At 40.8% G+C, this 16,512-nt stretch overlaps 1 protein-coding gene across 1 annotated transcript in view; it reads left to right on the top strand.

The window, feature by feature from the left end:
- Positions 1-8,600, top strand: part of gabra2b (gamma-aminobutyric acid type A receptor subunit alpha2b) — a 32,192-nt gene extending 23,592 nt beyond the window's left edge. The window contains exons 8-10 of the mRNA XM_083786064.1: positions 2,686-2,838; positions 7,342-7,544; positions 8,141-8,600. Coding sequence (XP_083642190.1) covers positions 2,686-2,838; positions 7,342-7,544; positions 8,141-8,431 — 647 coding nt within the window. The 3' untranslated portion in view covers positions 8,432-8,600. The remainder of the gene's footprint in view (positions 1-2,685; positions 2,839-7,341; positions 7,545-8,140) is intronic.
- Positions 8,601-16,512: the final 7,912 nt, after the last annotated feature.

Here is a 16,512-nt window from a genome sequence, read left to right as displayed (position 1 = left end):
GTGAGAACCTTGACAGTTGTGCCACAAGCTGATGCATTATTTAAAATCATCACTTCCATCTTAAACTATCATTTGTCATCATCCATGTTATATGCCATAACCCTCCACCAAAGAACTGAATAAACATCTGTTACCCTCAAACTGCCTGGTCTGTGGCCCACTGGCCACACATGCTCTCATAGGCATGCATGGTGTAGGAGTGCACATACCATACCTAGCCAGCCTCCCTTTACCAGTTACAATAACTTTCAGCACCCATGGAAATGTGCGTGGATGATTTGAGGGATTTTGGTCAAAACGGACCACTTCTGTAAACTGTAATCTTATCCAATCAAGATGTTAAGAGTAGAGTAGTAGAATATAACTAATAATACGTAGTCTGGTGATAGATATGCATGAATAATCTGTTTTTGAGTGGTGCAACCACTCCAAGGAACAGCAATGTCCGTGTCCGCCTATCTATGTGACGTTAACCCACCCATGCACCTATTGTGCCAGAAACAGAGAGAGAGACAGTGCAGCACTGTTGCCTGCTAATGAGAGAGAGAGAGAGAGAGAGGAGAGTGGGGGGGGGGGGAGGGGAGAGGGGAGTTGCAACACTCAGTTCACACGGGTGTGATTTTTTAAATACACGCCATAGTTCTTTCCACAAGTAACAAGGGCTAATGGCACATCAAAGGGTGGCAAGTAATACTTACATTCACACAAAAAGTCTAACTCAGACACAAATCAGACACAAATATGAGCTGATTTTATTTAGAAAATATAAATGACCAGGTTAATATTAATATAATGACAAACATCCATGGAGTCTATGGAGTAAATAACTGACAAATTCTCTTATGGAAACTGTTCAAAAGGGGAGCAGTCACTAATCCCAATAGAAACCGGCTTGTATGCTAGTTCTGGACTATGAACATATTCAGGTCGATTATCCAGTTCCAATAATATTACATATAATATTACAGTTTTTAGAGCTGGGGGCGTGGGGAATGTCATATAGCAATTTTGGGCATGTTAAGAAGCGCTTTCGACACCCTGTGGATTGCGCAAAACGGCCTTGAATTAGTCATGGGAGTGTTTAAGGAGTGTTTGAGACGTACCCAATCAACATGTCCGTACTATTCTCTTTACCAGTCAGCTGATGTCACATACGGAATGCGCACTTTGGGGATCGTGGTATTACATTTCTTCAGGCTGGCACCATAGAAGACATGACATGACTTTGTCACATTTGGGTTATTTATTCCTATTGCACTGCATGCTGTCACCTTTATGCCTCAAAATAATTTGTTTCTATTGAAAAACACCAGTAAAATAACGTTTATTATATTTTATTTCATTCAAGTCATGATGAAGGAATGAGTTGAATGCTGCTGTGTAATGCTGTGCCTGTGGCCCCGATGGTATATGGTCTTCGCTCGTAGCATTTTATTGAAGAAGACTTGAATCGGGTGTGATGTATGAAAGCAAACTTCCCAAGGATTATGGAGATGTTTTTATTTATTTTTAAGGTTGAGAAATTAAAGAATTATGGCCGTTTCTAATCTCAACATTTTACAAAAAAAGGCAAAAAGAGCGCTGTTGCCATGTCTCATAGAAACAAGTAAATAGGTCTATAGAAATAAGCGCATATAACAGGGGTCTGTAACCTATTTTAAATGAAGTGCCATGTTTTTATTTTCTAGATAGTGAGTCTGCCATATCCAGATTAATTTTAATGACACCACATTAAAATAAAAAACATATTTTGATTGTCCACAAATATAAAGTTCTTCCATCTTTTTAAATATTTTCTTGCACATTGTTATAGTTATAATGATCATTATATATCCGCCTGCAGTCAGAGTTCATAGTTTTAATGAATGAATGTGATGCATTGTGAGCTGGTAGATCTGCTATTTTTCTTGGAAAACTTTAATTTAATTTTTGGATTAGCCGTCCTTAGTTGGGCAAATGCATTCATCTGGGGATCCTTGACATGGGAATGTGCTGTGTGAGGATCACTGGTTTAAACAACATTAGGAGAAAAGCCCAAATAACCACTTTAGAAACAAGAAAAGCAACCACAAATAGTACAACTACCAATATTTACAAGCAACTTTACAGAAAAAGAAGCCGCTTATAATAAACAGACATGGCAACACTCCAGCAGCCTCCCAGAGCCGTTCAAGTGTAAAATCAAACAGTGCTTTTTGCATTTATGAGGTGGTCAGACCCACGTCTTATCGTTGTGTGTTAGTTTTTTTTAGGTCAAGGGGCTTAATAGCAAATTGCGCAAAGCGAAAATAATTAACATAATATGGACACTCCCACGATGCTAAAATATTCAGGAACGTCGTATGACATATGTGTGTGCGTTCAACACGGGACGATAAGGCTTTCATAATACGATTGTGCGCAGAGCGAGGCCAATTTATGTATTACCACATGGTAAAACGCATCTTCAAAATCCAGCCCATTGTGTCAACCACCATATACCATGATACATGTTGATATGTTCACTAATAGTCTCCATATACCCTGCCTTCTGGTTTTAATCCCTTCCCCACATTGCCCCGTGCCTTTTCACTCACACACACAACCCCAAAAGAATGTCATCACGTGCCCCAGACAGACAGAAAGACGTTTTTGTTCTTTTAACTGGCATTCTGACCCCTGTGACCTTTTCAATTTTCCATGCAGGTGAATATACAGTCATGACAGCTCATTTCCATTTGAAGAGGAAGATCGGCTACTTCGTCATCCAGACCTACCTTCCATGCATAATGACTGTCATACTGTCTCAAGTGTCTTTCTGGTTGAACAGAGAGTCAGTGCCAGCCAGGACAGTGTTTGGTAAGTGTACGGCAGATGCATCATCCTTGGACAGATGCATCATCCTTGGACATACAGTACTGTAGCCTTAGCTATGTTAAAAGTCATTGAAGTGAAGAGGAATTCTTATAGGGATGTCTTTGTGGGGGGGAATGAAGGGAATGAAATTGCAGCATTCTGAAATATACTATGAAATGCAACTGGTCATCAAAATTGCATTTGTGTTCATTTGAACACTTTTATTTGTAAGAGAGAGAGAGAGAGAGTCTGGTTGATTTTCTTTTATTAACAACATTTACATTTGATTTCAATACTTAATATTTAATTTCAGATAATTATTTCTAATACAGGGTAATTTCAACTTTTCCCCAATAATTTCCTACTGAGATAGCTCTACTTTTAGTGTTGGGGAGTCGTAAACTAAATGTATTAGTTTAACTACCGGTATACTGAATATTTCAGTCGCTTGCTGGTAGTTTAACTACATTCATATTAGTGCAATGAGTCAAGTAGTTTTTATAAATAACTTTTATTTATTTTTTGTTTAACTACTAATCTAAACTAAAGTTTTGGAAACATTTAACAAATATACAATATTGAGTGTTATTGTCATGCAAGTACAGAACTAAATTTGTTACCCAGTTCCCAGTCATGGATATGGCAGAATAAATTCAAAGAATACACCTAAATACTATACAGGAAATCCTCTAAATAATACCTAACACTGTTGTAAAGTTGGCCGAACGGCCAAGGCTCCAAGAATCGACAGTCCAAGAATGTAGATCTTTTTTGGTATTTTATTTACCTCAAAACACAAAGTGGGCCCAGGCCGTAGCGTAACGGTCTGGGCACCGGACTGGTGATCCAGTCGCGGTGTGCCGCGGGTTCGACTCCCGGACCCGACACGGCCTTTACCGCATGTCATCCCCCCATCTCTCTCCCGTTTCCTGTCAGCCTACTTTCTATCCCTTAAAAAATCAATAAAGGCGTAAGCCGCAAAAAAAAAAAATCTTAAAACACAAAGTGACCAACCCATGCTGGATTTGACTGTGCAGGCAAAAATAATACTTCCCGAAATAAGACTGACAATACACTTTCAAATAACCGAAAGTAAGAAAACACTTGACCACTCAACTAAGGAAAAACAACAAACCAAGAACTTAAGAAACTGAAAACAGGCTATGCCTTCCTGGCCCTGGCAGCTCTCCCCTGGAGTTGTCTCCTTTGTTAGTCTCAAGCTAAACTGATTCCCCTCCCAAACATTTCCACAAGCCTCCCTTATATACCAGGTGAGACCCCACCCACCATGATTAGTAATTGGACCAATCTACTCAAACAAGGTAAACCATGACCCATGAGTTAGACCAACTATACAATTACACATTTAGAGTCTGAATGTTTTCCAAGGCATCACATCAAACACAAAACAATTATGATAGCATTAGGCAACACCGATAAGTAGTACAGTATATGACGCTACACATAGCCACACCTCCAAGGAGCTTGATGACAGTCAATTAATGGGAGCAGCTGTGCAGTGTGCGTTTGTAATGTTCCGTTTCACCTTGTGGAGTCTTCTAGTGTCTATAGGGCACGGGTTGCCCCGTGACAACTGTAATGAATTAATAATAATAAGTTGCAACATAAAAACAAAAACAGAACCGTTCATCAGGTGATGATCATTTTACCATTACTGTATTGAACCAGAACCCCCTTTGACAGACAGGACTATGGTTTCAACATTGGGTCTGTTGTGTAGTTTATTGGCCATCCATCTGCACACCTCAGTCTCAGTTCTGACAAGTTGAAGAGCAGTGTTCATACTGTACTGTCTAAATAAAAAGGTGTTTCATTTTAGGCCGATTTTTGTATACTGTAGATAGCATCAAGAACCCAAAAAGGGGTTCCCAATCCTGAATGGGTTAAGTATCAAGTCTTTACTGTTTATTTGTCTGAAAAACAAAACCCAGAAGAAGAACCCATATTTGAACAAGAATATTGACTATATTGGCTGTCAACTATTGTTTTATGGAAGTCCAAACATCTGTTTACTAACAGATAAAGAGACAGACAGACATGTGGAATGGGTCAAATATAAACTCCTGTACAACTCCTTTGGTGGAGGTAATAAATGTAGCAGTAGTAGCAGCAGCATGTTTGGTAAATGCCTATCTTTTTATTCTCATTCACACATTTGCTGCTACATATGTACAAGTAAACCCTGTCAGTACAGTACCAGTAAACCCAGAGCACAAAATCCTGGAACACTTCAGTTTTGTGGGCCTGTTTTGTTCACTGCACACCAAAAAAAAAGTCAAAATGTAAATATGTAATGCCATCAGTCAAAGAAAATGGGTATAACTCCCAAGTTGTTTAAAAGTCAAGCGGAGTAACAACAATGACCTGACAGCTTGGGGAAACACAGGTATTGAAGACAACAATAATAATATATATGACTGGAGCATATAAGGTCCAAACCAATCCTTCTACGCCAGCTATAAAGCATTGCCGAAGGTCAGTGGACATTAGGGTCGATGGGGTAATAATAAACTCAAGTCCTGTCTTGGCTAGATTCGTTTTACTGGCAGAGGTCAAGGTGATGTAATTTTCACCAGTGTAATTCTGTGATTTTACTCCCATGTGGAAACAACACTTATTTGTTGATTATTACAGGGTATGATGCACATCATGATTCATGGGAATAATGACATTATACTTACAAGACATGTAACCTACTTCAACAAGCTCTTAAACCTTCTGTCAATATGGGGGACAGTGTACAAAATATCTCCCACTTTAGGGCCCTCATTTATCAATCGAGTGTAAAATCTGCCACAGATTCGAGTGCAGGTTTCGTAGTACACCCACGTCGCCACGGCATTTATAAAGTGATCGCAAACAGCTGATCCTTCCTTAATTTCGTTCTGACGTTAATAAATGTGACGGCTGAAATCTATCTGGCACGCCCTATGAAATCAAGCCTCGCCCTCGTTTTTGCGACATGAACGTTCTGCAGTACGACCAAACAACGCATGGTAACCTAGTTACACAATGGAAAAAGCAAATAAAAAAGTTTCCCCTTGCTGCCCGCCTCATACACACACACAGGAGCACGCACGCACACGCAACTTGCAAGCCCAACTGGTGTGTTATTGTATCTTAAATATATAAAGAACGAACACCTGCATGAATTAAAGAAAGGCCTACCCTGTCTGTTTCTCCTCTCACCTCGCTTGCCTTTCTGGTTAGTAAACCACAGCATGCAAGCCGCCTTTGTTTTAAATGGTCCCCCAAACCGTCCACACTTCACACCTAACGGCCGTGCTAATTTGCCCCCCCCATGCTAATTTGCCCAGTCAATAATTTGATCCACGCTACACGCCTGCTGTGTGTTGTTAGTTGTAGGCTACTGTTGTAGCCTAAATTATTAAAGTCTTCATTCATTTAATATACAACAAAATATATTAGTGAACGAAAACCTGAACCTGTGAAGCATATGAATTAAATAACAATTAAATAGGCGCGCACACACTCTGCTGTTTTAGGTGCATCTCCTCCCTCCTGTCCTGTCTGTCTCTAAACCGTGACCATGCACGTTTATGACAATCTATTTAGATTGCCTCGCGAGTCGCTGCTGTGGCTGGGCAGTGTCAATTATATGAATGTGCTGCTTAAACCAGCCTCATGTACATGGCACTGGTGGGCTGGCTGGGTTAGCCTATCTCAGATGCGGTCCCCTCGACTCCCCTGCACTTGCGCTGGCTGGCACGCCGGCAAGGCACATTTGGCATTCGAGCGACGCGTCGGGTTTATCCTTAATTAAAAGGACGAGACGTAACGCGAGAAAGACATGGCTGTAGATTGCAGTAGCCATACCCGTTGGTGTTGGTTGGTAGACTTGACTATAGCTGCATAATTAACTGCAGCTAATAGCTATGCAAATGCCTCTCGATCCATGTCATGGAAGTTAACTATTGTAGGAGGGGGGGTGGGGGGGGGGGCTACCGGTATGCGCTCATGCAAAACACTGTTTAAATGGCTTGACTTGCAACATTGGTTTTAATTGCGCGATTTTAATTGCTTGCACACTTGGAAATATCCTACCAATTTACAAATTTTTTTTTTTCGTATTATTAGTTTTATATATTTTAGGAGTGAAAACATATGTTTAGATGCCTGTGACAGCCTCTCAGCTGGTCAAACAATGCTGCTCCGCTGTTCTACGACAGAAAAACAGGTGAGGACAAAGCGTACGACAGCTCCCGACCAGACGTGACTTTTTGTCCTACTCAAGTTCAATTTCAAGCTTTGCCGGAAATGGTAAATGCCGAAAATTTCGGAGTGCACCCATATTTTGGCGTACGCACGGTTGATAAATGAGGGCCTAGGTGTTATAGACTCTTGCTGTGTCTTGTGCATCCAGCAAGACAACCTCTTTATTCTATAAATAGTATAACCCTTTATCATTAGGGCAGCTCTCAGTGTGGAGGGATTAACCGCTATTTTTCTTTCCTTTATTTGCAGGCGTAACCACCGTTCTCACAATGACCACTCTGAGTATCAGTGCACGGAACTCCCTTCCCAAGGTCGCCTATGCCACCGCCATGGACTGGTTCATTGCCGTCTGCTATGCCTTTGTCTTCTCTGCTTTGATTGAGTTTGCCACTGTTAATTATTTCACAAAGCGTGGCTGGGCTTGGGATGGAAAGACCATTGTGACTGACAAGGTAACGCAAAACATCCTCTGACAGAGTCTCTTTTCAAAGAAAATCAATAGAGATGCGCATTGAGGAATGGAATTGTTCGCTTTATATTGTTACTCATGGAATTGCAGTGTGTTGGTAGTGTAGAGCCTGTAGGCTAGAGGCGAGGTTAGAGGATGAGAACACTACTGATTAGACAGGTGTGTGTATGTGCGTGCGTGCATGCGTGTGCGTGCACAGGTGTGGGTGGGTGCGTGTGCATGCGTGTGTTACAGAGGGTGGTCATTTTCTTAAGAGAGTGGTAAATGAATGGCCAGTTACTTTACCTGTAATACTGTTTCCTGGGGAAATGCAGTTAACCTGTATACTGTTCCAGGGCATCAGTATCTAACATTCTACAGTAGCAACTCTTGCATTGTGTGCATTGCATACACACATCTAGCCTAACCCAGTCTATTTGGAGCTATAGTGCAATGATGAATTTAAAATGAATATTGACATCTCTTTTGTTACAGCTTGAGGCAGCAATGGGCCTGGATGCTTTTTAATCAACAGTTGTCAATTAATAACTATCCTTTCAATCTTTTATGTTGTTCCATAACATTTTGTTCTCTCGACAGAAAAAGGAGCGGGCCTCTGTTGTCAAGAAGAACAACGCCTATGCTGTTGCCGTTGCCAACTATGCGCCGAATATCACTAAGGATACAACCATGCTACCAACCATTGCCAAAGGCGGTTCTGCTGATCCCAGTAAGGCCCAAGAGAGCAAGAAGACATTCAACAGTGTTAGCAAAATTGACAGGATGTCGAGGATTATGTTCCCGGTACTTTTTGGAAGCTTCAACTTAGTCTACTGGGCCACCTACTTAAACAGAGAACCTGTCATAAAGGATATGGTCCCCTCTAATTAGGGGCCAGTTTCTTGTATCCCAGTTCAAGGATTAAAAGACCAAATACTTCCAGTAACTGCATACACAGAGCTTTACAGAGTCAAGGCCTGGATTGCATTCTCTATCCTCTCCTGTTTTCTACATTACTGTCTGAAGCACTTTTGAAAATGGCATTTGTAAATGTGTACACATATTTATATAAATGGGTTAATTGTGATATCTTCAGTGATTATTTCGTATGGTTGCAGATATAAGTACATACAAATGACTTGGAGAACACACAAGCATTAACATGATATTTATTTAAGATCCTTTCTAAATGTATTGCATTCTATGGCTTAATCCCTTTTTGTCTTGATATTGGATAACATTTTCATTTTGTGATGAGGGGGCTGATTATATTACATATTTCATTGCCAGTGCCAGAGTGTCTCTTTTGTTCTGAACAAGTCAATGCAAAAATATATGTGTACAATATTGTGTTATTAGCTGGAAATTGTTTTATTGTTGTGGCTGCAGTTATGTAAGTCTGTCCTCCAGAATTATTACAACACTTACAAGATAGTTAACAGTTAACAAGATATACAGTATGAAGATACTGTAATATATACTTTAAAGCTCAGGTAATATTTCATTGTTATTGGGGAAGCAAGGGAATGAAGGAGAGATGGAAAGGGGCATTTGTTTTCAAAGGATAAAATCAAGCTGAACAACCAAGAAGAGTAGCAATTAAAAAGCAGAAATCACAAAGTGTAGTGTAAAACCATATGAAGTGCATTCACTCTCATAGCACCTGCCAGAGGTAATCACATCATCAATCCCCTCTGCTCTTGCAAAGCTGAATACCTCTCTACAGAGTTCAGGCTGATATGGGGACCTCACACTTGTCTGTCACACTGCAAAACGGACCAATTTGTCTGAGTCTTAGTGCCCATTTATGGAGTGTCTGTTTCTGTCTGTCCACCTGTGTCCCTTTTATGCCCATATATGGAGATATGTGTATCTGTCAGTCCTTATCCCTTTTGTGAGATCCCTGATCAGTATATGCTAATATATTGTTATGCCAATACTGTACTATATGGACATATGGTTGGAGTGGCAGTTCTGGACAACTGGATATCTGAACTACACAACTGTGGGCTCCCTCGAGTCTTTGCCGATGGACACGCTGAGTTTGAAGTTGAAGTTGAAGTAAGAGGTCTTAAAATGTCAAAGAATACTGACATATAGGATAATATTGTCACAGATGAAATATGCACAGCACCAAAGACCAAAACCAATTTGCACAATCTACTGTAAGCTTTGAAATTGAATGAAGCTCAATCTGGTGGAGGCTTAAGGCTCATACATAGTCTGGATTTTCGGTGGTTAGGCGACCACCAAACTACAACATGACGTCACGAGCCGTGGTGAAGAGCAAATACTGCCACCGCTCCAGCCCTTCTCTGTTTTTACTCACCCCCGCTCAACGTTATTTCAGCTCCGGTGGTCAGCTCACCACCAAAAATCCAGACTATGAATAGGCCTTTAGCCCCCCTCAAAACAAGCCCAATTGACTGACTTCTATATGTCAACCAAGATTCATTAGCCCCCCCTCTAAATAGCCAGCCCCCCCATAGAACCCCCAGTCACAATTTTCTGGAGCCGTCGCTGCTATGAAGATGTAGCTTGGTGACATTTGTGTTAAGATAGCAGAAGTACAGAATGAAGAACATCTGCGTGAAGCATATCAATAAATACAGTATATACATGTTTGTCTTTTTCTGCAAGTAAATTGATCAATCTTAAACCAAATCCCAATTGTGTGTATTAGATATGCCTCAAATTACGTTGGCACATGCATTCATAATGTCTTCAACACATGTCTTATTTTTTAAGGTGCTAATTCTGGAGGACACTGTACAACCCACCAGTGGTTTGGGACAATGAGACTGGCTCATTTAGACCTGCTGTAACATGTAACCTATATTTTGTTATACCTTTCAAGAACTTTAAATATAATCTGTGTCACATCACAGTTGTTATGTAGCAACATTTTTTATAACAATTTGACATTTTTCAGAAATGTTTAGAATGGGCCTCAGGTCTAAATGTGCTAGTCAGCTTGTCAGCTATAATAAAGCTACAGTAACTCATGCCAGATCCTAGTTGAGATATGATATTTCCACCACATTGTATTGACCAACCCATAGAAAACTGGTAGTGGAATATAGAAATCAGCCTCTTTGTAGCCCAAAGACTCAATATGACTTTGGTTCATGTAGACTAAGTGCAAGCTTTGTTATAACGGAAACCATATTATTTTGGATCTTATTGTCATGGACATACAATAATGGAATGTACCGTGTGATACATATGTCAAGATCATGTTTGGATTCTGTTAAAGCCTGATTGATACTTAGTTGTATGACATGTTGCAGACTGAAAATCATTGATGTACGTAAGCTCACAATCTGTAATGTGTGGTGAGCATAGATAGATAGATAGATAGCTGATAGATCTGCTATTTCTGTCCATGACACCATCGTATGACAGAGCTTAATAATATTGTGCTCATGGAACTGCAGTGAACTAGCAGATCTACAAGCTCACAGCAAGTCGCTTTGTGAAAAATCTTGAAATTGTTGAATCATTTTGAACATAATTGACTACTGATTTGGAAGGCATTTTTAGAATTGGCATGGTTAAGTTACATCCACACAGCCAAGCATTTGCCAAGTCAAATATGTTTATCATGTTATTTATTTACCATAAAAACAATAAGGAGTGTCCATATGGCATATAAGATGTAATGGTAAAATGTAGACATTCATCTTATCGAAGAAAGCACGTTTTATGAAGAAGGGTGTGATTATTGCAGTATGCAGCCTCTGGAAAAGTATAGATAACAAAGAGTCCTGGTTTGGACCTCCAAAGGTTGACGCAGTAAAACAAAGCAGCAAGGTGTAGCCAATGAGATAGGATACCACATCAAGAGGATCTGATAGCTGTTCTTCATTTACAGCTCCATATCAGTTCCTATGGATTATTCAGTGTACATTTTCCCCATAACAAAACTTTAATTTATTTAATATAGCTTATTTTGTAACAAACTGCATGCATTTGATAATGTTTTTATTTTATTTGTAATAATAAGTTAAGTTGTATAATACATATTTTATTTTCAATTATATATTCTCCAAAGTATTGACTGAATCCTAAAACAAGACAGGATAAAAGGATTATCCAGACACTTGCGTGCTTTGTTGTGTGCTTTGTTGACCTTGTGTGTGCTTTGTTGTGTGCTTTGTTGACCTCACGTGCTCACATCTGCCTGGGTGAAGGCAGACTTCTGTGCGTGCGAGCGCTGTCGCTTTGGCATGGGGGTCAGATCAACATATGGAATGAATTCTGTACTGGCCATATGGAGCGTGTCTTGAGTGTACAGGGTTTGATGAGGTCTGGTCATATATGGAGCGTGTCTTGAGTGTACAGGGTTTGATGAGGTCAGATCAACATATGGAATGTCAGTACAGGTCAATTCCATATATGGAGATCTAAGGGTGGCAGCTGGGGCAGTGTCTTGAGTGGACACTGGACACTGGACAGGGTTTGATATGCCCAGGTAGGGCCGGGCTGTAATTTCCAGGCCTGTTGAGAACTCTAGTTGCCGGGCGTGGCTGCACTAATAACTTTGGGGTGGCCCGTCTAGAGTTGGAATGGACAGGTATCAGTCAGAAGGGAGACATCGAAAAGGAAGGACGGGTGGGGGGAAGATCAAAATATGGAATGTCAGAACAGTTCAGCTCCATATATGGAGATCTAAGGGTTTGGGGTTTGAGGTCAGATGTAGAGTTGCTGGCCGGCTCCATATATGCAGATCTAGGTGATGATCCAGTCTTCTCCAGACCTATTATGGCTATCCAGGGTTTGATGAGGTCAGCGTTGTGATGTGTCATATATGGAGACGGGCATATATGGTGGCGTGACGTGTCACGAGGCGTGATGTCATGAAACCTGACATGATGCTTGTGCATAATAAATTAAAAACATATTTAAGCCAGTTAGTTTCTTCAACTTCCAGATAATGTAATAATTATGAATCTGTTTCACTGAGATAAAGTCTAACCGTATAAAATGTTATTCTTTTGAGGTTATGGCACTGTTGGACTCAAATATCAAAATGTATCTCAAGGTATTATATTCCCATCTGTAATAACTTTTTTTTCTTTTTACATTACAGTGGTTGTACAGTAGAAACAACAGAACAATTTAGCAACATCTGTAAATCATAGAAGGCATGGTTCATTTGAGTTTAGTGCTATAAAAACAACTTCGTAAGAAATCAGAATTAAGGGGCTTTTAATGTGCTTAATAACAAAAATGCACTTTGTAGAGGTTTAAGTTATCCACTGGAAGCATGTGCTAATTAAGCTTCCAAACTCCAAATTGACTGTCTGACACTGAAGTTGACTACAGTCTACTAATCATCAACACACACCTGCTTTTCATCAACAGTCATTATCAGAGCAAAGGAATAGTTCTCTGTTCTCTATTGGCAATACTTGTAGTTGTACATAATAATAAAACAAATGTATACATTTAGCAATTATTTATCTTCTTCAATTATTTATGTTTTACTTTGCATATTAATGGACATTACATAAATGCAATGTAAATATACCGGATTTAGCTAATTAAGATGCTAGTTTATATCCACAAAACATAAAAACAAAACAGGTAGGCAGTGGGCACTGAAGCACATTACACTAGACTAGAAGGAAACAAACAGAAGCTTTAGGGTTTCTTTTTTTTTTTTCATATTTCATTCATTTCAACCATCTCCATGTTTTAAAAAGAAAAATGCATCACTGACAATATCTGTAATTCTTAAATGAGCATCCTTGATGTGCACTTGTGCAAGAGAAAGCTTGCTTATAAAAAGGCCATCATGATAATGAAAACTCTGATGGCTGCAAAGTAATGGATAAAGTTATAAAGGCCAATATTTGTTTCTCCTTTACAAAGTAGTTAGGCCTATATGAAGTCTTGTCATGCATCAAATTGTGTAGGCTAATGCTCTATAAGAAAAATGCAGGCTATGATATCATATCTGTTCATTCTGTTGCATCATATACAGTGTGGTGCACAGTGGTTGCTGTTGAATCCAATTAATTAAGGACACTAATCGGACCAGACTCAAGACACCTGTGTGCACCTTTAAACCTTAATGACACGCGCTGATACTTCAAACGTTCTTTAAAGCTTAAATGACTTCGGATTTAAAGGAACTGCAACATTGTTGCATTTTGTGTCTGTCTGACATTCTGACCCAGTCACCCAGGTGGTGTCAATGTCATCAGAGGAGGGTCGTGGCTTTTAAGTGTGGCGTCGCAAACATCAGAACAATTACATATAAATGAAAAAATGCACAGAGATAAATAAATAAAAAGGACACACACACTTTATAGTTATAATACATTGACAGACTGCAACAACATTTGGATTTCTTCTGTAATTAAATAGGCTAAACACTTTGGCTTAGGCTAATTATATCTAGCCTATTGGTCCTAGGTAGGCCTACTGTATATGAAACAGACTAAATTAACAGATTACAACAAACATATATTTGGTAAAACAGTAGGCTCACTCATTTGGACCCAAACAAAATGGAAAATCATAGCAAAATTATAAAAGTGCCGATCATTATTAGTGCAATGTCCCTTAATTATACCAATTTCGTTTGAGACAGAAAGACAGACAGGTATGATGGATGGCTCATCAAGGCTGACAGGCGACCCGCGCATGACACCATGGCCCATCAACATCAAACAGAATGGCTTTTTAAACTCTGATCACCCAGACAGACATTTAAACATTGTTGCAATTTGGAACGCCGCTAATCAGACAGGCACAGGTTCAAAGGGGGCCGCAACCTCGTATATATAGGTCCCAATGGCCCCAACGTGCATTTTGCTATCACTAGCTACTGTACTTCACCGGCAGTCAGTCACCACCCAAAATGACATCCTCCAGAGACGACGAGAGACGACGTGTCGCCGGACAGACGTCCCAGCATATCCCTGACCCTGGCCGAGACTTCGATCCGTGGCACGATTACCTGCAGCTGGGGAGACTAGTCAACAACCCCAACAACTGCAGCCTCGGATGGGCCGGACGGACCTCACTGTTACTGGACATCGAGGAGGACAATGGTACACCAAATTGTTACAAGGAGGAGCAGGAGTTCGACCTCAACTCCGTGGAGAGCATCGCCTTCAGTCCAGCCACCTCAAGCAGGCGAAGCAGCCTCTTTTCGGACCCGGCTGGCCGCCGATCCCACTGTGTCTGGGAGGAGGAGTTCGACCTCAACTCCGTGGAGAGCATCGCCTTCAGTCCAGCCACCTCAAGCAGGCGAAGCAGCCTCTTTTCGCCCACGGCGGGCCGTCGACCCCACAGTGTCTCGGAGGAGGAGTTCGACCTGAACTCCGCCGTGGAGAACATCGCCTTCAGTCCAGCCACCTCAAGCAGCCTCTTTTCGGACCCGGCTGGCCGTCGACCCCACTGTGTCTCGGATGAGGAGTTTGACCTCAACTCCGTGGAGAGCATCGCCTTCAGTCCAGCCACCTCAGCTGGCCACCGATCCCGCTGTGTCTCGGAGGAGAGTATGAGCAGCATTTCGGACACGGCTCAGACGGCTGGCCGCCGCCGCCGACTGAGCCGTTTCTCCGTGGAGACCCCCACCAGCCCTAGCTCGGCCAGCAGCGTCTCGGACACGGTTGGTGCCGGTGGTGGTCGTGGTCGTGGTGCCCGTCGACCTCCGCTTCCCGCCTGCTGTCGATTCTGCAAACAGAACGGAGAGTCAGCCGAGATCTACCTATCGCACAGCCTGAGGTGCGAGGACGGGAGGGTCACCTGTCCCATCCTCAGGCGATACACCTGTCCGACCTGCAACGCCACCGGGGACAATGCGCACACTCGTCGCTACTGTCCACTGGCGCAAGTCGGTGGCACTGGTGGTGGACATGGAGAACAGACGCCAGTGTTGCCGGAGAAAGGAGGAGAACTGCCCCTGTGGGTTCCGGACTGGGACGCTCGCGCGTTTCAGTTTGAGAATTGAGGGGTGAGAAGAAACATGAACACGAGACTGTACATAGTTTGAAACAGGCAAGCAAGCAAGCAATAGAACAAGTTAAGTTCTAAGTGGTTTTATATTGTTTTATTATTGTGCTCTAAAACCTTCCTCATATGTCCTGCTGTAGCCATGGATCATATACGACGCTTGTCTGTCATGTTTCAGGGCTAGTTCTGCCGAGAGAATATCGTTTTTCATTTACATTCGTTTTCGTTCACATTGCGACATCCTTGTTTAACATTAGACCATGTTCTAAATTGTGTAGCCTATATTTTAATCCAAATTCATGTTCTGGTCTTGAGAGGATGTATAACTAATAACTATATTTTTGTATATGCTACACATTAGCCTATTATGTTCTAAGTTTTGTAGATCAATATTTTAATCCAAATTCATGTTCTGGTCTTGAGAGTGTGTATAGCTATATTTTTGTATACACTATATGTTCTATGTTTTGTAGATCAATATTTTAATCCAAATTCATGTTCTGGTCTTGAGAGTGTGTATAGCTATATTTTTGTATACACTATATGTTCTATGTTTTGTAGATCAATATTTTAATCCAAATTCATGTTTTGGTCTTGAGAGTGTGTTGGCCTATAGCTATATTTTTGTAGGCCTATATGTTCTAAGTTTTGTAGGTCAATATTTTAATCCAAATTCAAGTTCTGGTCTTGAGATAATGTATAGCTATATTTTTGTACACACTACACATTAGCCTATAGATGTTCTAAGTTTTGTAGATCTATATTCTAATCCAAATTAATGTTCTGGTCTTGAGAGAATGTATATTTTTGTACACATTTAGATACCCCCACCCCACACCCCTTTAGCTCTTTGTGATATAAAAGAAGCACTTTTTTGATTTGTATTGGCTGGCTATATTGATCTTGTCAATAAATACACTGATATTTGGTAAATTCTCATGTTCTTTTCATTTATTTACAATTAGTTCTGAACGTAAGAGTGTCTGTAGCAGGGAACCAAT

This window comes from Protomyctophum parallelum (assembly GCF_964188405.1).
Source record: "Protomyctophum parallelum genome assembly, chromosome: 16".
Classification (NCBI taxonomy): Eukaryota; Metazoa; Chordata; class Actinopteri; order Myctophiformes; family Myctophidae; genus Protomyctophum; species Protomyctophum parallelum.
This window is presented reverse-complemented; position numbering and strand designations above follow the sequence as displayed.